Source organism: Podarcis vaucheri (assembly GCF_965113315.1).
Source record: "Podarcis vaucheri genome assembly, chromosome: 4".
Lineage (NCBI taxonomy): Eukaryota > Metazoa > Chordata > Lepidosauria > Squamata > Lacertidae > Podarcis > Podarcis vaucheri.
This window is the reverse complement of record NC_138762.1, coordinates 44,479,778-44,500,613: the sequence shown is the minus strand read 5'-3', so window position 1 is coordinate 44,500,613 and position 20,836 is coordinate 44,479,778. Positions and strand designations below refer to the sequence as shown.

Here is a 20,836-nt window from a genome sequence, read left to right as displayed (position 1 = left end):
TTAAAATACCTTGGAATAAAGATACACAGCTGCAGGGAAACCTGCACAAGCATATTAATGTCATGAGATAAAAGAAAAGAAATAGTTGCCTGCCAATAGGTAATTTGGAAAGAAAGTTCATATGCCTGCAAATCTGAAAATGGAATATGAACAGCCTGGTGTTTTAAAAAGTGTAATTCATCACAATTAAGAATCTACACATCTGGATTTCCCCCCAAAACACAAGGATTAAATTACATTTCTTACCATAAGTTTTTTTTTTAATTTAGGATTTATTTCTAAGCCAGTAATCCTATACACTGTGAAGATGGTAAACCACATTGAAGACCATGTCATTTTCCATTCTTAACCTAACCCCTTCAGATCCAAGGCTACTGATCATGGATGTATATGCCAATAACCCACATGTTACCTTCCATGGAGATACTGGAGAAAGGGAATTAGAGCCTGGAGATGGCCAGCTGAGAGGAAGGAGTAGGAAGTGCAGTGGTACCTCGGGTTACATACACTTCAGGTTACAGACTCCGCTAATCCAGAAATAGTACCTCGGGTTAAGAACTTTGCTTCAGGATGAGAAAAGAAATCGTGCGGCAGCAGCGGGAGGCCCCCATTAGCTAAAGTGGTGCTTCAGGTTAAGAACAGTTTCAGGTTAATAACGGACCTCCGGAACGAATTAAGTACGTAACCAGAGGCACCACTGTACTCAAACCATAAGGTTCCTGCCTTTGTAAACTATCCCAACAACACCTAAATAAGCTCCAATAGACAAGAGGGGAAGGCAAGAGCAGGTGGTGAAGAACTTAAGAGCACTCCAAGCAGGCTTTGGAAGGCACAATGCATGGAACAATTCCTGTCACTCCCCAGAGGAGGAAGAGACATGTGGTGGTGTTAGGTGACTCCCTATAGTAAGAACTGTTCTACAGTGGAAGAGTCTCCCTCGGGAGGTTGTGAACTCTCCTTCCCTGGAGGCTTTTAAGTAGAGGGTTGGACTACACGACTCTTGGGTCCCTTCCAGCTCTATGATTCTATGATCAAACTCTACAATCCTATGATCAGAAATGTCAAGTTGTCCAAAATACAGCAGTTAGAATACTGGTTGGGGTTCCACTGAGATCTCACATAAACCCTATTTCAAAATAGCTGCATTGGTAATCAGTTTGTTTCTGGGCCTAATTCAAATTGACCATGGTAATGTTTTAAGCCATAAATGACTCAAGCCCCAAGTATCTGAAATACAACCTCCTTCCCCATGAACTTTCATAGGTGTTAAGCTCTGGGCAGGAGTCCCTCTTGGAAATTCCACTGCCCTCAGACATTTCTGGGGTAGAGGCCCAGGAAGGTCCCACTGCCAACACACAAATCCCTACGATTACTTTTACTTCACAGGGAATAAAAGTTGTCCACCCACCGCTCTACTGCCTCATGCAGAGAGTGGCATCACTGAATGTACGGTATATGGTGCAGAACTAGGAACAAGCAACTCATTTTTCACTTGAATGTGAAGCTTGCTGCATTCTGGGACTCGAGTCATGTTACAATTACATGAAAATGTAGATATAGCCTATGATGCGCTCAAGGCACTTCAGTCAGCACAGAGTAGCTCTACGTGTCTGAGACATGACAGCACTAAAGGGTTCTAATGGGAGTGCAAGTGATGTGCAGTAGGACCTGCCCCACTTGTCTCATCATTGTAGCTACCTCAGTGTATGCCACTTCATCGTGCCTGGTTGCAGGGACATGGATCTACAAGCTTTATGTGTAAGAAAGAGACTTAAAAATAGGATTGACGGATAAAACAGCCAGAAGATGGGAGTCTATGGAGCAGTAGTGTCTGTTCTCTAAATTCCACTGAAGACAAAACACTGATACAAAGAGCTTTTCTCCTATAACAGACACTCAGGCTAACAAAAATGCCGGAAACATACTCTTACTAAGAATGCAGCAAGATATCAGAATATGAAAAAGATGTAGCTACTGATGCCTACTTAACGGTATATCTAGTTTTCAAGGTAATTATGACATTCTGTGCACCAATTAGTATTTTTATTCTTTAGTATATTTTGAATGTGGCAGCTAAATTACTATTAGTAATACTAAATATTACTATTTTTTGTTAACAAAACTTGATTTTATTTTATTTTTATAAAATCAGTGCTATACTGCTTAAAAGAAAACAAGACTATACTGTATGAATTTTTTTTGGGAAATGGTATACATCACTGAATAAGATTACAATGGGAAATTACAAAAGCAAAGTTCTGTGTGAGATTTAGATTATTATAGCATGAAATGTAATTCTCTTTCAGCAGTGATCTGGATCTTGTTTAGTTAATTACTACATATAACGTATTGCATACTTTCTTTACCTATTAAGAAACCATTTATTTATTTAAACAAGAAGAAAAAATGTAATATTTATGCTGTCATCTCTTAAATTTTACTTTTGCTTTCCTCCAAAACTGCCTTTTTCAATATGCAGAGATGCTTTTTGGCATACCATCATTTTGTGCCCTGCACACTGGTTTATTAACTGTACTGGGTTTGTCATGTCAGTTGGTTTGTTGTGTAATGTATTGATTGTATAGACTTGTGGGGCAAGGAGTGAGGCAGAAGGCAGCAGACAAGAGCCTCAGTGGCAAGCTGGCAGGTTCCTCTAGTGGGCTGGCAGGTCCCTCTCCTCATCCACACTGTATTCCCTAATAGGAGACACTGTACAGGTTCAAAATGAGCATCAATTTTTAAAAATCCAGACAAGTAATCTTGCTCATTCAAAACAGCATGTTCAATATGAAATACGAACACCACACAAAACTGGAACAGCTCTACTGCTGCAATTGCAAATAGCGGTTTGGCATTTTGCACAGCATCTGCCAGCTTTATGAAGCATGCCACACTGAATTGTACGGCTGGAAGGGATCTGAACATCATTTCCTCTAATTCTGACAACCTGTATATCCAAATGTTACCCTGTAAGATTCTTCTCTAAGCAAACGGAGAGCCTGACATTATATTAGGGCACGTATGACAAACTTCTCTAATCTCAGGAGCCAGACTGGGCGTGCTCAGTGTCCTAACACTGACATGATCAGGAAGGGCTTTGCAATCATGTACCATGTGTCCTCGTGGCTTCTTACGGAAATATCTGCATATTATACACAAAACACAGATGTGTGAGGTTGTACTTTACAATGTTGCTATTTCTTACAATTTGAAAATATTCTTTAAAAGACTTATTAGGGGCCTGCTTTGGGGGGCCATCCCCAACCTGCAGACTCAGCTGTCTCTCCCTGGTATTCCAGGAGTCAGGCAAGTCCCAGGCTGCGCTCAAGTACAACCCTCGCCGACCTGTTCCCTACTTTCCACACGGAAACACAGGCGTTCACATGCTGTACACAGAGACTGTACAGCCCACATGCTAAGAGCTACCCAAAAACCACTGCATGGCATGGCGCCTGCCCTGCATTTCGGATTCAGCGAGGCAGCGTTTGGTGCCCCCTCAAACCACGCAGATGCGCCCAGAGTGCCGAGGCGTCGGGAAGCACCGCTGACACGAAGATTTAACCGACCCGAATTTACACGTGACCTGAATGCCTTTTCCCCCAGCCCATTTTCTATCGGTGGTGGTGGTGATGGCGGAAGTGGGTGTAAAGCTCGAATAAAACATCTGTTTCAAAATAACCCTCCCAAATCTTTCGACTGAAAGAGAGAGAAGGCTCGCGCGCTACATTTCCTCAAGCCCGGGATTGTCGCTCGGCCGCTTTGCCACCTCGACGGTGACACTCTTGGGAAACAGGTTGTCGTGAGGCGCGGCGCTGTGAGGTATATCCGCCCGTCCTCCCCGTGTGTGTGTAGAGCTTACTACTACCCGCTCACCTCTCCTCCCCCCCCCCCAAAAAAAAAAAAACTCCACAACCCTACCCTGCTTCGTGAGGGGGAAAACGGTATACAGATAAATAAATGGATAATAAATTAATAAAACAAACGTCCTCCCACCCTCAGGACGTGCCACCACCTTCGAAAGACCCCTTCTCCCCGCGCAACTAGGTCGTGTCATGGCAGCGGCTACCAACCGTTCCTGCCTCCTCACTGCCCGCGCGCTGTCACGTGAGCAACCGCCGCTCATTCCCCGCCCCTCTCCTGCCCGGCCGGCCGCGGAGCCGACTCCGCTCGCGAGAGGGGCGGCCTCCTCTAGCCCCTCCCCTCACGGCAAGCCCCGCCCTCCGCGCCAGTGGCGGCACTGGGCGCCGCTGTTGCTACGGCCTCAGCCTCTTCCCGAAGGCGGGAGGCGGGCTTTTCTCCTGTTCGTCTCTGAGCTTGCGGCAGCAACAGCGGCAGCCTCCGCTTCCTGGTCGGTCACCTGAGGAGCAGGAAGGAGCCCCGGTGGCCCCGCTCTCCTGCCTCGGTTCCTGGGCCGCCGCCGCCATGGCGTCGCTCTTCAAGAAGAAGACGGTGGACGGTGAGTGACGGGCGAAGGAAATCTCGTGGTGGGGCGGGGCGGGGGGGTCCTTTTTCCTTCCTTGGGGGTGGGCAGCCCTCCCCCCTCTTCGCCCTCTGACGACACCGCACCCTAGCAAACAGGGGGGGGGGATTTCCCTTCGCCCCAAGGCTCCCCCCGCCCCTTTGGAGAGGTATTTCCCGATACTTCAGGGAGTGCTCGCCCCTGTGGGCTCCTCGCTTCGCCCCTGAGCTGAGGAGATGCAGCCTAGTTTGCCCCTAGAATATGACTTCGCCTCCCCCCATAGAAGTCTTCCTCCCTCTCCTTTCTGATTGCCCTATAGCTGTCGTGGTGCCTCCTGCGCTGCGTTCTTTGCCCTTTGCCTTAAATGGACCATCAGGCTTGAATTTTAATAATACAAATAAAAAATGATGATGCAGCTCAGAATGTAGGCTTGGGCACAATCCGTGTGTGTTGTTGGGTGGCAGTGGTGGTTGTTTGTGCATTGAGAGAGAGAGAACATGCATGACTCATCTCCTGATCATGTGTGGAAGTGTTACGTACAATGTTAATAAGCACAGCACACACAAAAACACCTTGTGGAACTGCCAGCACCAGGTTATTGAGGGATTGTGGCTGTGAGCACATGCACGCTTACCTGGGGGTAAGTCATGTTGAACACACAGTGGAGATTGCACTGCTCAAATGGAGAAAGAGCTACTGCAGAGAATGCCTTAGAAGTAGGGCAAGGTTCTTAAGAACTGTTTTGCAGTAATTTTGAGAAATTGTTACAATAGATGACTACATGTAGCTACCTATTTATTTATTTAATAAATAAATACTTTGTGTCGGATTATTGTTTTTGTTGGTTACTCTGTTATGCATTTTTGTGTTTTTATTCTGCCCTGTGACCCTTGGATGAAGGGCAGTATAGGAATGTAATAAAAATAAATAATTATCTGTATTATCTGTATCAATTTCAATAGCCCTAAAAAAACCCAAGGAAACAAGATGCATTGTTTTATTAAAATAAGAGCATTCTTTCCTATCAGGAACTGCCAGGGTTCTTCAGTGTTGCCAGAGAGCTGTTTCCTTGATGTAACAAAAGCTCTTAGTGTCCTCTTCAAAATGATGCCCTTTATTACTATTGCTGCAGTACTGGTTGATATTAAAAAGTGTTCCTTCAATATTTCCTAGGGATTATATTTGTGTGGTGTGTGTAGACAAAAATTCCACCTACTGCTGATTTCTAAAGAAGTATGAGTTAAGTCTTAGTTTAGAGAAAGACACTTCAAAGGAATGCTTTGAATTACATTGAAGCATTTGGCATATTTGGGAGGGAAAGAGCATATTTTGTGACTATTGCAGCATAATGTTGTGTGATCATTGCTGCTAAGTGAATTTTCTGTATGTGTCATGCACTATTACTTATCTCCCACCTCTGTATTTTATTGTTGGCTATGTCATCCATTCATGAGTCAAAACATGGACACTCATTTTCTTTAGAACTGGGTTCTCAAGAAAAGGTGACATTTTTATTTATCTTATATGTATATTGTTTTACAACCATAATGGTTATCAAAGTGGTTCACAATATTAAAATTAAACCTATAGTTGGATGATAGTGCTACCCCAATGACAAATCTGAAATACCAGGTAATGGTCATGTGGCTTCTGGTTCTTCTTCCCTGAAAGGTGTTGATGGCTGGGAGGAGGGCATATATTCTTCAGAGTCCTCTCCTGTTCCTCCTGTTTGTACATCTCTGAGCAGATAAGATGAACGACTCCCAGCACTCAGAACTCTCACAGTCATTAGCTCTTGAAGGCACTGAGTCGTCTAGTGATGTATACAATTTTTATCCCCAGTCCTGCCAGCTTTGCCACCTCACTGTATTACTACTCAGTAATTGCAGTGCATCAAACATAAATTTAGTATTTTCTATAACTTGCCTGGTAAAGAGTTTGAGTACAAAATTTGATGGCACAGCTGGCTTTCTCAGCTTTCCACTGATATAAATTTGAAGGAGTTGCTTCTTTTGTGAAGCTTTTTGTCACACAGGACTGCTATAGGGTGAATAGATAACGAGGTTACCATATGGTTTGGTTTTCTATCACACAACCACTTGATAATCTATTACTACAAATGTGGTATAATTTCTTTTCTGTCACGTATTTTCATGTGTGGTGAATATATCTGGTAGTAAAGCTATTCCATATTTATTAATTGAAATAATTTATTTTCTGCCTTTGTTGTGCTCATGGCCGAGTGCAGTAACAAACAAAACACCCTGCCCCAAATAAACCACCCCATTAAAAGCAGAAAAACAGTAGTGATTAAAGCTGAACAATTGAACTGGACTCAATGGAAGATATATGTTCTGCTCCACTTCTGGAAGGCCAATGAGGGGTAGCACTGTGGTTCTCAGTGGGGAGTTCATTGTAAAGAGCAGGGTCATGGGAAGGGCCATGGCTTGGGTAGATAGCAACCTTTGCATTCAAAGATCTTGTTCAATCCCTACATCTCCAAGTAGGCCTGGGAGAGACCATGGAGAGCTACTGTTAGACAGTGCAGATAGCACTGAGCTAGATACCAATCATGGCGTAAGTCAGCTTCCTACTTGTGGTAGAGGTTCCTACCTGAAACCTCAAGGTTCAACCTTTAAGGAAGAAAACATAAAAAGTATAAGCTGAGACAAAAACTTGTAAGTGTGAGTGCGTGGTCATAAGGATTGGAAAGTTGGCATTCTTTGACAAATTCAGAAGTAAATATATAGTTTCAGACTCTCAGTATTTATACCCTGGAAGCTGCTCTGTCTCTGGTATCCTTTTGTTTAATCAGAGTTAGCCAGCATAGTGTCTTCCAAATGTTGAACTACAACTCCAGTTATCCGAAGCCAACATGTTTAATAGGGATAATGGGCATCTAGAGGGCACTAGATTTACTGTCTGACGTAAGCAGATAAGTGCCACCTCCTTACCTCTGATCTGTGAAGAGGTGCTTTTGAGTAAATAACAAGGAACTTAAATTTTTGCATTATCACGGGATATTGAATGAAAAGTTTTGTCAGTGTAAACACATTTAGTGTTTTTGTGTGACAGCCATTTTGTAGACCTATTCATTAGGATTGAGTTTCATCTGGCCATTGTTACCACGACGTCATCTAGATGTAAAGCTGCATCCAGAATAGTCCCAACCTGTAAACTTCATTTAATCCCTATTCCAGATTTTTATCTCTCCCCCCACCCCTTCCCCCACCAAGATTACATTTGTTTTGTCTGGTTTGAGCCTCAGTTTGTTACCCCTCATCACCTGCTGCTGATTCCTGGTGCTGGTTCAGAATACTATCCACTTGATTAGTTCCCTATCCCAATATTGACCAGGTATTCAACAGGATCACTGACTGGAGCAACAGAAAACTTTCCCAGGGCAGTCAGGAAACTATTTGAGCCCATTTTGTTCTGAAGGAAGATCTTCTGTAACACAACACCCCCATACCTGCATCAGGAGTCCTGCAAATCTAAAACTTAAAATGTTTTTTGACAACCCCCAATACCAAGATCACATTCTCTTGTCAAAAACAAAAAAAAACACCCAAAAAACAAACAAACCCAAGTTCAGGGTAATTCTTAGAGTTGTCAACTGAGACTTCTCATGTTCCCATAATTTTGACTCTTAAGTATGAATTTCAATCCAAATCAAGCCCAATTGTACAGTACAGTGGTACCTTGGTTTAAGAACAGCTTAGTTTAGGAACAACTTGGATTAAGAACGCTGCAAACCCAGAAGTAGGTGTTTTGGTTTGTGAACTTTGCCTTGGAAGCAGAACATGATCTGCTTCCTTTTGAGTGTGTTCCATTTGTAAATTGAGTCCCCCGCTGCCATGGGAAAGCATGCCTTGGTTTAAGAACAGACTTCCAGAACAGATTAAGTTCATAAACCAAGGTATCACTATACAAACTTCTTCATGCAACACTCTTGATTTTTCCTTATGATAATCATTCCATTGTATTTAGTACTTACATGAGACTAATTGTGTATAAGTTAATAAGGGCAGTATAGATGCCTCAACATATATGAAAATGTTTCCTGCCAGGACTTCTTAATGCTGAAATCATTTCATCCTGGCATGTCTTGGAACTGTATCTAGGAAAGAAGAGTCTTTGAAGAAAGGATTAATGTAAAATAAATCTATGGCTGCAGTTCATGCTTTATTCATTTTTGACAGTCTATATTGTGGGAAGCAACAGCAACAAAATCCTATCATTATTGTTAGATGATTTTTTTAGATTGTGAAAGCAAGATGGAAACTTACTTTTGGGAATGCTTCATTTTCAAAAGAAATGGGATTTTTAATAGAATAAGACAAGTCATCTCTGTAAAAGCGCGGGGGTGGGGGGTTGACTCTCTTCTGAACAACTCCAAATAAATTATTTTGACTTTATTGTGTGCTACTTTGAAATGGCCTCAGGCATAAAAAACCCACAAAACATACTTTTTTATTATGAAGAAATAGATAAATGTAATCCTTGACTGGCAGTCCTATAATTTAAAAACTTCATTCGCCTCTAGAAGCCATAGCCACTAGTTCATAGGAATGTCACTTGCTTCTCTTTGAGTAAAAGAGGATAAACACTCCCAGCCTGCAAAGTGTCATATCTTTGTGGTCTAAAAAGACTTTTAGAAAGTCATTACAAGTATTCTCATCTGATAAAACACAACTTCTCAATTTATAGCTAAGGGAACAACCCTCTTATTGAAATGAGAATTCCAACTCTGTTTGCAAATAGTATTTCAATACAAATATATATACTTACAAAGTAGGCCACTGAAAGCTTGAATGTTATGATTCCATAAGGTTCAGATTCTTGCACTCTTTCTATGTGGAAGAAAGTGCTGGTTTATTAAAAGGCTAGAAAATATTTGTGCTGCAGGTGGTATTTTGTTTATGCTGTGTTACAATTTCTTTGATAGGGAAATTAAAGGGACATTTCCCCCCAAAAAAATGTGACGTGGAGAGCACACTTTCTATAACATCAGAAGGATAGAAAAATGAGAACAATCAAGTGCTGATACTTGGGCACAGAAGATGAGTTTATCGCTAGTCTATTTATACTGCATTGAGACAGTAGTAGTTTTCTTAAGTTGATATATAACTTATTTAATAATGTATCTGGCTATGATTATATGTACAGTGAACATCTTTGAAATAGGAAAAAATGCAATAATGGAGATAACAAATAATACCAACAGTATGAATTTATGTTCAAGCAATAATGATAGTGTCAAAATAGTAACGTAGTAGGTTGAATCCAAAGGTGCCTTTCCTCCAAGGCATACATAATTCAAATATAAAATTCCTCAGGGTTGGATCCAGAGGAAGCCTCTGCTTTCCTGTGGATTCAAAACAGTATGGCTGTTTTTTAAATTACATGTACAGAAAATGTGTGATATCATTTGGAGTTTGTGTGTTCACAGAAATCAAACTGCTAAGCCCTTTTTAACTTTGCCAAGCTTTTCGTGCGGGTTAAGTTTTATCTCCCTGTTTCTTTGGTGAATGCTTTCATATTAATTATCCACAGGGAGAATGAATTGGTTTTATTGTGGTTTTATGCATTTTATGGTGAAAACATTGTAAGCTTTTTTCAGTCTTTATAAAATAAAGATGGGGCATTCATGTTTGAGTCATATTCACAACTTCAGTCTCAGGTGACCCAATGACCCATGTGCATTAAATGGAAGGCCTGCATAGCAGCTGTGTGTGTATAACACTCTCCTTCTGACTGAGACCCTAAAAAGGCAGGATACCCAATCATGTGAAACAACCCTTTTAGGAGGATTTTAAACACATATTGTCTGTGCAGGCCTTCAAATGGACACAAGTAGGTTGTGGAGTCAGGACAGCATATGATTCTGTTCCCCATATATAATTGGTTACCTGCAACTGAAGACTATAGTATTTCTATCAAGTACAGTCATACCTCGGGTTGAAGTAGCTTCGGGATAAGTATTTTCGGGTGGCACGCTGCGGTGACCTGGAAGTAGCGCAGCGTGTTACTTCTGGGTTTCACCGCTCGCACATGTGCAGACGGTCAAAATGACATCACACGCATGCGCGAAAGCGGTGAATCGCGACCCGCAGACGTGGGTTGCATTCACTTCTGGATGCGAAAGGGGCTCCAAAACGGGTCCCATTTGCATCCAGAGGTACCACTGTATTATCTTATCTGCCCTTTACAGTAAGGTCCCAGGTAATATACAATTATAAAACAAGTACAACTATTCCAAATGGAACAAACACCAGAAACTGAATAAAAGAGGAGGGTCCCACTAAACGAAATACCTTAATTGTCAAAAGGCTAGGGTAAAGAGGTTGCATTCAAAGGTTCAGCATAAGCAGTACAATGAAAATGCTAAATGCACTTCTGTGAAGTGAGAGTTGCACAAATGAGGGACTGCCACAGAGAATGCAGTCTTCTGGGCCTCCATCCCTCACACTATTCTAGTAGTCTGTTTTCCAGTTATTCCAGTAGTCTATTTTTGAGACATCAGTGATACTGCTATTAGGAATGAAACACCTTTCACCTAAAACTTATGTTTTCACCATGCATGTCTTCACCATACTTCCTTATCCATTATACTAACTGTAAATATTTTGTTTCTTAGATATAATTAAAGAACAAAATAAGGAGCTAAGAGGCACCCAGAGGGCAATAGTAAGAGATCGAGTAGCTTTGGAGAGACAGGAAAAGCAACTGGTAAGTAACTGGAGAATCTTAGTTCATCTTTCACAATCAGTGCCCAAACTGGTTATGGTAAATGATAGCTTGTCCATTTCCTTAACACCATTTTCCGCCTGTACTCCTAGCTTTTAATTTTGGAAACATTGTATTTTTTTCTTTAGATAGCTTTCTTGCATGTCTAATAGGAATTTGTTTGAAAAAAATCACCTTTTACTCATTAAACTATCGTAGTATTTATGCTGGAAGATAAAAAGTGAATACAAACTAAAAAACAGTTTTCATTTTAATAAATAGGAATTGGAAATAAAGAAAATGGCTAAAACTGGAAACAAAGAAGCCTGTAAGGTTCTAGCAAAACAGCTTGTGCAACTGCGAAAACAGAAAACTCGAACCTATGCTGTTAGTTCAAAAGTTACATCCATGTCAACACAAACAAAACTGATGAACTCACAGATGAAAATGGCAGGAGCAATGTCAACAACAGCAAAGGTAAGCAATCAAACTTAAGTATCCCAAATATTGTTCATAGGATTCTGGTTTTAATTTACAGAAATCTGTGTTTCAACTGTGGTTTATCATGATGGGAACAAATCTAGGCTTGTGCATTTCCCCCTCCTCTGGCACTGCAGTAAGTGGGAGATGAGAAACTTTCACTTATGTTTTTAATTAACTGCAGTTTAGCATTATCCTCTGAAATTTAATCTCAGCTATGGCTTGTTGAAGCAAGCCAAGCCAAGGTCATAAACCCTGGTCAGAGTTGTCTTGTTTTAAACAAACTATGTAAGATTAACTACAATTTGCTGGGTTTTGACAACAACAACAAGCTGCAGTTAAATTGGGGGGGGGGTGAAAGCTTCTAAATTCTGTCTTGTGGCTTCACTTGAGGGGGGTTCATGTCAGCCTAGGATTGTTCCTGTTGAGATAAACCACAATCTATTGTGATGTCTAAAACATAGCAGCATTTTCACCAGTAATATACTTCTGAGTGAAGTCGACATCACGGTCTGCTCCTCATACTGGTCCTGGGTGATATATTGATATATCACCCAGGCCTACTACCTGCCCTTCATCAGCAGGTCCCAGGTTGAGTTACAACAAGTACTCTGCAAAAATCTGACAATAAAGTACAGTAGTACTTTGAGTTACAAATGCCTCAGGTTACAAACTCCACTAACCTGGAAGAGTTACCTCGAGCTGAGAACTTTGCCCCAGGATGCGAATGGAAATCGTGTGCCGGTGGTGCAGTGGCAGCAAGAGGCCCCATTAGCGAAAGCACACCTCTAGTTAAGAACAGTTTCAGGTTAAGAACGGACCTCCTGAACGAATAAAGTTCATAACTAGAGGTACCACTGTAGTCTGCAATTTATGATGAAAATAGTCAAGGCTTTTATAGAGTATGCATGTCTAAAGAAGCTAAACTGATTAGCTGGCAAATAGCTTCTCACAAAAGAAAAAAAGTTCAATATGTGACACGCTGAAGGCATTTGTACTACCATGTAATTAAATGTTTAGGGAGTCTTTTGCCTGTGGCTCCTATCCTGACCCAATCCCTCACTGTCATTTTGCAGCTGGGTAAGCACACTGTAGTGCTATATTGAGTTGTGTACGTATGGAAGCAGTGTTATGAGTAGTAAAGTAGATGACTAAGCTTACGGATGTTCTGTTTTGACTCATGCTGATCCAAGAGCTTTTGCTCCCCCAGCTGAACTGTCAGTCTCTAAATTGCTTGTTTGTATTTATATGGATTCACAGACTTGTGCAGAATATTGGCACATATGCATCCCATAGCTCATATGAGGAATTAGGGCAGAGTACACAGGGATGTTTCATTTTAGCTTTGCAAATTCACGTTGTGATTACAGCCTGATATTCTAGTGAGAGAGCGACTTGTATGTGAAATCACTTAGTGAAAATTTGTGACTAAGCAATGGTCCTTCTGCTGCTTCTAAAGGAATTTGGAAGCAATTTAGAACTTCAAATAGAAATTAAATTTCTCTTTCTTGTATATTTTGGTATCTTAAATATTTATGTAGTTATGAACTTATAGAAAAATATTACTAAAAGTACAAATAAACAGTTAATTTTTCATTTTTGTCACAATATTTTAAGTTCAAGTGACAATTTAGGAGTAAGGATGTCTGTGGCAAAACCTTTATTATCATCATCTCCAGTGCTTTTTCTGGGGGGGGGGGGACGCATACTCCTGAACATTTGGTGAGTCTAAGTTTGGCCTTACTGAGGGGCAGTATTTCAATATGAGTAAGAAAATGAGAGTTCCCCTAAACATTTTTTTTTAGAAAAAAGCACATCTCACACTTCTTTGCTATGGCTTATATTTCATTTTTCTTAATCCTTAATCCTTTATTATGAATACCATTTATTTTCTTCGGTTTACCCAACCATAGCTATGGTTAAGTATAGGGCAAAACATCACAGAGCTCAAAATAAAAAGTAAAAACAAAGTATAGTATATCTTACTTAAAACTGTTACATTAATAAGCATGTATATATTCATCCCTACGTACTTAAACTAGGTGATTAACTTTACTTTGTTACTGTTACCTTAAAAATGTATACACTGTTAGTTTTTAGTCACTCAAAATTATGTATCAAACACAGTAGGATTCCTCCTACTTTTAAGAGGAAAGTTATGCAAACTTCAGTCCCATCCCCACACCACCCCAAATCCCAACCTAAATCCATTTCACTATAATAGTCTTTATCAGTTAACACTTAGGAACTGGGGACTGAGGTCTATACTTGCACTCTTCTGACAGGTCCTTGAGTTCTTCCTCTAAGTTGACTCCTCAGTCTTCTCTCAGGACTTCTGCCAGAGTCCATCAATCCCTGTCACCTTAAGTTCTCAGCAATCCTACTGATGCTTGACAGCTGAACTCCCCTGAAGGCTACTGCTAGAGTCACATGCCCTTCTCCACAAACCTAACATCAGGTCTAGATTAGTGGCATTAGCTCCTGGCTTCTCTTTGGCTTCTTAAGCCCCTTGATATGCCCTGTCTGACCTCAACTTTCAGCTCTTCCATCAACTGACCAACAGTCAGAGCCTAGCCTAGTCTGCTGTCTCATTGACTAGAGCCTGGCCTTTTATTCGCTCCAGTCAGAGCCCACCCACCCAATAGCCAATCATTTCAATTTGAGTAGAATTGTGTCCTCTCATTGGCCTATAACTGATCCAATAGGATGAAGCAGAATGTCAGCAAACTCACCAGTTAGAGTCTACTGGATTCTGCTGCCTTGGCTCCTTTTTATAAAGACAGAAACCTCATTCATGTAATCATCTCTTGTTTGAAACAGTGCCAGCATAGTATCTCCACAGCTCCTGGTAGAAATGCATAGCTATTATGTTCTGTTACACTATTTTAAAATGAAAACTCTACCTCAAACCCTGATTTCTCTGTGCTGTCAAATAATCTTAGAAGAATTTTGTGAATGTATGATTAAAGGAGGGTATCATAATAGCATGTAGAGAAGGGCAACCTTGCAAATACGTCTGTAACTCTTTTGTACATCATCGACCCAGACTAGACCCAAACTATTCACCTTCAATACCTCCTTATCAGAATTGAGCTTCAGTTTATTGGCTTTCATCACTGGGTCTAAGTGGCTTTTGAATGCTCTGCTGCATTAAAAACCAAAACAAAACTCTGCAGCTGAAAACCTAGCACAGTAGGAAGCGGGCTGGAATAGATGGTTTCTACCTGATACGCTTACAGATAGTTTAGGGCATATGTGGGGGGAAAGAAAAAAGTTATCCTCCACTCCCATTCTGAAGTTATACAGTTTGTTGTACAATTCAAAATTTTACCAATTGATTCTGGGGCATGTGAAGTGGTATTAAAGGACTGGTGGAACCCCTTTCTTCCAGTTTATAAAAGCATTCCAACTAGTTCATACGCAGAGAGGGGACATAGCTTTCTGGTAGTATGTATTCCTTGCATGCGGACGATGCCATGTTTCATCTGCAACATTTCCAGTTAAAAGTTGGCAGTGCTGATTAAAACCTATTGCCAACAACACTAGAGAGCCACTGTCAGTTGGCAGTATGGGCTGACCGGCATTAAACCTCCTGAGGCAGCTCAGTAAATGCTAATCACTGCCACATCTTCCTCCTCCTACCCTTTCTTTAAGCGCTTTTGAGATTTTGAGGCAAAATGACCTCAAGAGAGCCCCAGAGGAAAGCCATCGACTGCTTAGCTGCAGCAGCAGATGCTGTCTAAAGTTGAAAATCCTTCCTCACAGTGAGTCATTGGAGCAGCAGGAGAGGAATTGATGGGCAGTGGGTGACCCTGTGGTAGGCTGGGAACAAAAACGTGTTTTGTTGCTGTTCCTGATCCACTGCCTGACTGCTAGTCAAAATAGGCAGCGCTGGGGTAGACACACTAATGGCCTGACTTGATATAAGTCAGTTTCATGTGAGGCAAGTGGTTTACTACATGCTTGATGACGGATAAAGTTTCATAGGGCCAGGAAGAGGTTTTCTAAATTGTAAGATGTGTAGGCATAAGAGTAGAGGTTTTACGCCAATCATAGGTTCTTCCTTCTCACAATAGCTGTGTTCAGCCATAATGCTAAACAATACCTTAGTGTTACATGAACAACATTATTCATCCCATGCCACCCTCCTTCCCTTATCTGGCACAGCCATGATAGAAGCTTTCACTTCCATTTTAAACAAACTGTTGATGGTCTTAACTATAGCTCACAGAAACAAGCCAATTCTAAATCAAGGTGTATGATTGTTCCAATAAAACCATAATTAATATTAAGCAGGGTTTAGGATTTGGATTTGACACTGACCTGCAGTTAATTGAAAACAAATGAAGGCAGCACTGGAGGGAGAAGAACACCAGCTGAGATGTTGTTAATGTAATGCTAAATTATAATTTAGTATTACATCCAAACCAGGTCAATATCAGGAAGACCCACCAGCAGATTAGATTTTGGAAAATTGATACATCAGATGGATTTACAGAAGAACTGACTGCTACGCAATAGTGCATTCTACTCTTTTTCTGATAGTTCTCGATGTGCAAAGACTAAAGGTTTTGTTGTATACCCCACGTTACATGGGAACTTGTATTCCTTGGAGTTTATTTTCTTCTAACACCTTAAAAGTATTCAAATATTATGACATTTTCAGCAGTTTTACTGTACTGTACGTTGGCCACATTTATTCATAAAGGTTGTTGTTTATTGCTAGACAATGCAAGCTGTTAATAAAAAGATGGATCCACAAAAGACATTGCAAACTATGCAGAACTTCCAGAAAGAAAACATGAAAATGGAAATGACTGAAGAAATGAGTAAGTTATGCTTTTCCATACAATGATTAAAACTGTTCCCTGCTTCCTTTTTGGGTTGGCAAGACCACCAAATCAAGTTAATAATTGGTTCATGAGCTTGTGTTTAACCTACGTTTGTTGAAATTATTAATTGCAGGAACATCCATCTTCATAGCCCTTCTTATTACTTCGGTATGGGCTACATAGAGAATAGAGGCAAGGATACATGAAAATGGATGGCCAGAAATAGAGGGGCAATGTTAATGTAATGGGAAGAGACATGTGGAACACTAAAGCCTTGGCCTGCTCAGCCCATTCAGATTTCAGGAGGACATATGACGCATTGCATTGCTGAAGCATTAACCACTGCTGCTTTTTAAGTGGAATTCCACACTTAAAAAGTGAACCACTAGGTGCAGAATATACATACATCATGGGGGATGTTGTCCCAGTTATGCTATCAAAACTGCAACCTTAAAAATGAAACTGCTTTAATAGCACAAAGAGCTGCTTTCCACAAACTATTCCATAGTCTTGTGTGAGGTAAATCTTTCCAGCTGTGCTCTGCCTGATCCAATATCATAATGCAGATGTCCACCATATGTAAAATAGGTAACATGTTTTTTCACATGGCTGATCCTCTGGAAGCCAAAATCCTTTGAGGGTAATGGAATGCGGAAACTGACAATTCTTGGGTTGTTTTCGCCCCACCTTTATGTTAGAATAGCATCGTGTGAAGTTGCTACTCTGCACTAGCAATGGTTGCTATTCCTAGCACCATAACGAAGCCATATATTGCTGCACCATGACACTGTCTTAGCTGGATGCCTAACTGAGTACAATTTGCATACTAGTGATGGCATGCTGATGCAAGTCTATTGTGCCCCCTCGTAAGTGCTTATCTGCCAGTATAGAGATTTTTTTAAATGTTTGATTCGCATTCATGGTTTGACCATAGAATAAGGAACCTACACAAGCTTAGGCTTTTATTCTTCCTTCTTCATAACATCTTCACATACAATAGAAGGCTGTGCTTTTACTTTAGAAGTTCATCAAGATCTGGAAACAGTGGCTGGTTCAAGCTATGATTGTTAAAAAGAAATCAGGTTCAAATCATGGCTTTGATGTCCTGATTTGCTGACTAGGGTGTCTGCTGGTGATGCTAAATATTGGGAAACAAGCCAAGGATCATGGAGGCCTGTTAAGTTCCATTATTCCTGACAGTACACAGATGGTTTTATTACTACTGCTGGGGCAGGTGAAGGGTTGGTGGGATGGAAGGGAGCTTGGTGGGTTGCAGGAGAATAGGGAACATTAGTGAAATTGTCACAAATAGCCAAGCTATTTTTTGACTTTGGGGGGAATAGTTTGGCTTATTTTGGGAGCATTCATAGTCAAACGAGCATTAAATCCCTAACTAAAAGCACATTGGCTTTCAGAGCTAGCATTGGAAAATTATAAATTCTCCCTTCTAATGGATTTGCTTTTTGGCTCTGTTTTTGTATTATATATGTTTAAAGTCGTAAGCTGCCTTGAGGGCCAAAATCACTTTTAAATGGGGTGAACTCCCATTGCTCGGTCCCTGCTCCTGCCAACCTAGCGGTTTGAAAGCATGTCAAAGTGCGAGTAGATAAATAGTACCACTCCAGCAGGAAGGTAAACGGCATTTCTGTGCACTGCTCTGGTTCGCCAGAAGCGGCTTAGTCATGCTGGCCACATGACCCGGAAGCTGTACGCCGGCTCCCTCGGCCAATAAAGCGAGATGAGCGCCGCAACCCCAGAGTCGGTCATGACTGGACCTAATGGTCAGGGGTCCCCTTTACCTTTCTAACAGTATAAACCCACATATATTATTGCTTACATTATTTTATTTCACTTTTCTTCAAAATAAAGCTGTTAATGTGTGCTGGGATGTAAAAGTGGTATGAAAGACCAAGGTAACAATTATACTATTACAGTTCTAATGAAGCTTTTGTTTTCATTTATCTTTAAGTCAACGATACCTTGGATGATATTTTCAATGATTCTGATGAAGAACAGGAAAGTCAGGATATTGTGAACCAAGTCCTGGATGAAATTGGTATTGAAATATCTGGAAAGGTATGAAGAAATTATCTCCCATTGCTCTTGAAAAGTAATCTGCCCCTGTCCTTACATTTTTATTGACTTTTGTAGTGCCTTCCTTTTTGTCTCTGTGTTCTATCATTTTGATTACTGTGTCTCATCTTGCTTGCCTAAATGTAACTTTTCCTCATTTTTCTTTCTAATAGATGGCCAAGGCTCCTTCAGCTGCCAGAGGCATGCCATCTGCATCAGCATCCCAAAGTGCCACAATTTCTGATGAAGAGATTGAGCGGCAGCTCAAAGCCCTGGGAGTAGATTAACCCCGTGGTGACAAGCAGCCTGCCTTCTGCAATTGCTCCAGTGCTGGCATACACATGAATGTGCAAGACCAGTATCAATAAAAACCAAATTCCTTTGCAAGATCTTGCCCGAGCCATCTTTGGTGACAATGAATTCTAGAAGCAGTTGGAACAATTAGTTGGAATCAGTTGAGACAGAACATCACAACATGCAAATAATGCAGAATGTGTATACATTTGACCAAATTGGATTCTGCTGTAAACAGGAGCAACCGTTGCATATGATCTAAATTGGGATTGGGTACAATTAGCTTTTTCTCCAAAAAGCACCAACACTCCATTTCCCATTCAGGTTTCTAACCTTTCTGAGGCTATTGCAAGCAGCCTTTCTGGAGGCATTTCATTTACGTATCTGTTGCAAGCACACCAGGAGACTTCTTAATTTATGGTATTAAATAAAACCTCACTTTTTCTTTCATTTGGAAGGTGGCTGTTGTATTCTTCAAGCAGAAGATGTATTTAAAAGTATAGTGGGTTTTTCATTAAGCGCCTTTCTAGGAAATCATTTTTGATTCAGCCTTGTTTTAAAATATACATTTCTAATATAGTCCCAAGATTTTAGAACAATACTGATATGTATTTATCTTCTTGGAATCAAGGTTGTGGTCTAATGATATGTTATGCTAGGAAAATGGTTTGTAAGGAACGTACTAAATAACTTCCATTGTACTGTAACACAGCTAACTTGAAGGAATTCTGTGCCTTTGTGTACATAGGGTGAGATCTTCGTGCACTGAGGTTCCTCCTTTCCCTTACTCTCTCTGCAGCCTCCTGTGTGTCCCCAAAATCTGCTCTGGGGTGCACAAGGGGGCTAGAGGGTGAAGAGAGAAGCAGGAAGTTGAGTTGCACATGTGGGTTTCCATTGCACAAGGAGGTGAACATCATTGGATGTTGCCCATCGTGTTTGGTTTATTTTAATTAAGCTTGGAATTGTGGAAATAATGTAATGTTAAAGCCATTATCTCAACTTACATAGCACTGAAAGAGTTATGTGAACTCAACTGCAACCGCTGCTACAAAGTATGTAATCTACTACCAACACCTGAAATTACATATTTTTCATTGAATAGCATTGTACATATTGCTATGCATTTTTTCATTGAACAAGTGTTAACTTTGAAAATATACTTTATTGTCCATATAGTATGTTTGTTCTGTTTTATATCCAGTTGTTACACACTAATTGGAATTATGTATGCTTGACTATTTAAAGGAAATAGGTTCACTTGGTTATAAAATTGCGCCTAATATAGTAAAACAGTGGGTAACTTGATGTATTATAGGGAACATAATTCACATTGTGAATTACTGCCAGTTGTGAAAGGGGATTTCTATTCCTGAACTTCTTTGTGGCCCTGGTACTAATTGTGAGAATGTAAATTAACAAGAAAATATCTGCTGATTGTTTATGAAGAACAGAAAAAGAAAGTAATTACTGTGACTATCAGCTCACAAGATACGCCATAGGAATAAGGCAACAGCAGCCTAGGTCTTCATTTTAGTATAGAATTATGATTTTTCTGGTTAAACGTAGGATCAAAGCAATCAAGTACATACACAATTTGGTTTACAATTTGGTTTTGTAATTACTTAAAATAGACTCTATGTGGCTACCTTCAGCAAGATCTCCTTTTTATGGATTTTGTAAAAATCAAATAAAAGCTTTTAGCTCATTGAGTGCCATTTTTCTGTTTGATTATTTTTAAAAATAGTTTTTAAAAAATACTAAAAGCATCCGCTAGTCAGTGATTAAGGATGCAATCCAAACCCCCAAAGTGCTGAACTGGGGTGTGTGCATTGGATGGGGCAGAGGTTTCCCTCTTCCTTGTTCTGCCAGCAGGGTGATGACAACACTACTTTTTGGACTGCTTGTGATTTCCTGCCAGCGGTAGCCTGTGGAAAGCCCTGAAATGTACCTTAAATGTGAGGCAGCAGCT

General features: G+C 40.6%; 1 protein-coding gene across 1 annotated transcript; it reads left to right on the top strand.

The window, feature by feature from the left end:
• The first annotated feature begins 4,213 nt into the window (after positions 1–4,213).
• CHMP2B (charged multivesicular body protein 2B) lies at positions 4,214–20,576 on the top strand. The gene is made up of 6 exons (XM_082220813.1): positions 4,214–4,456; positions 11,100–11,191; positions 11,471–11,665; positions 16,395–16,497; positions 18,470–18,576; positions 18,747–20,576. The coding sequence occupies exons 1-6, from the start codon at positions 4,423–4,425 to the stop codon at positions 18,858–18,860; spliced, it is 645 nt and encodes a 214-aa protein (XP_082076939.1). The 5' UTR covers positions 4,214–4,422; the 3' UTR covers positions 18,861–20,576.
• The last annotated feature ends 260 nt before the right edge of the window (positions 20,577–20,836 follow it).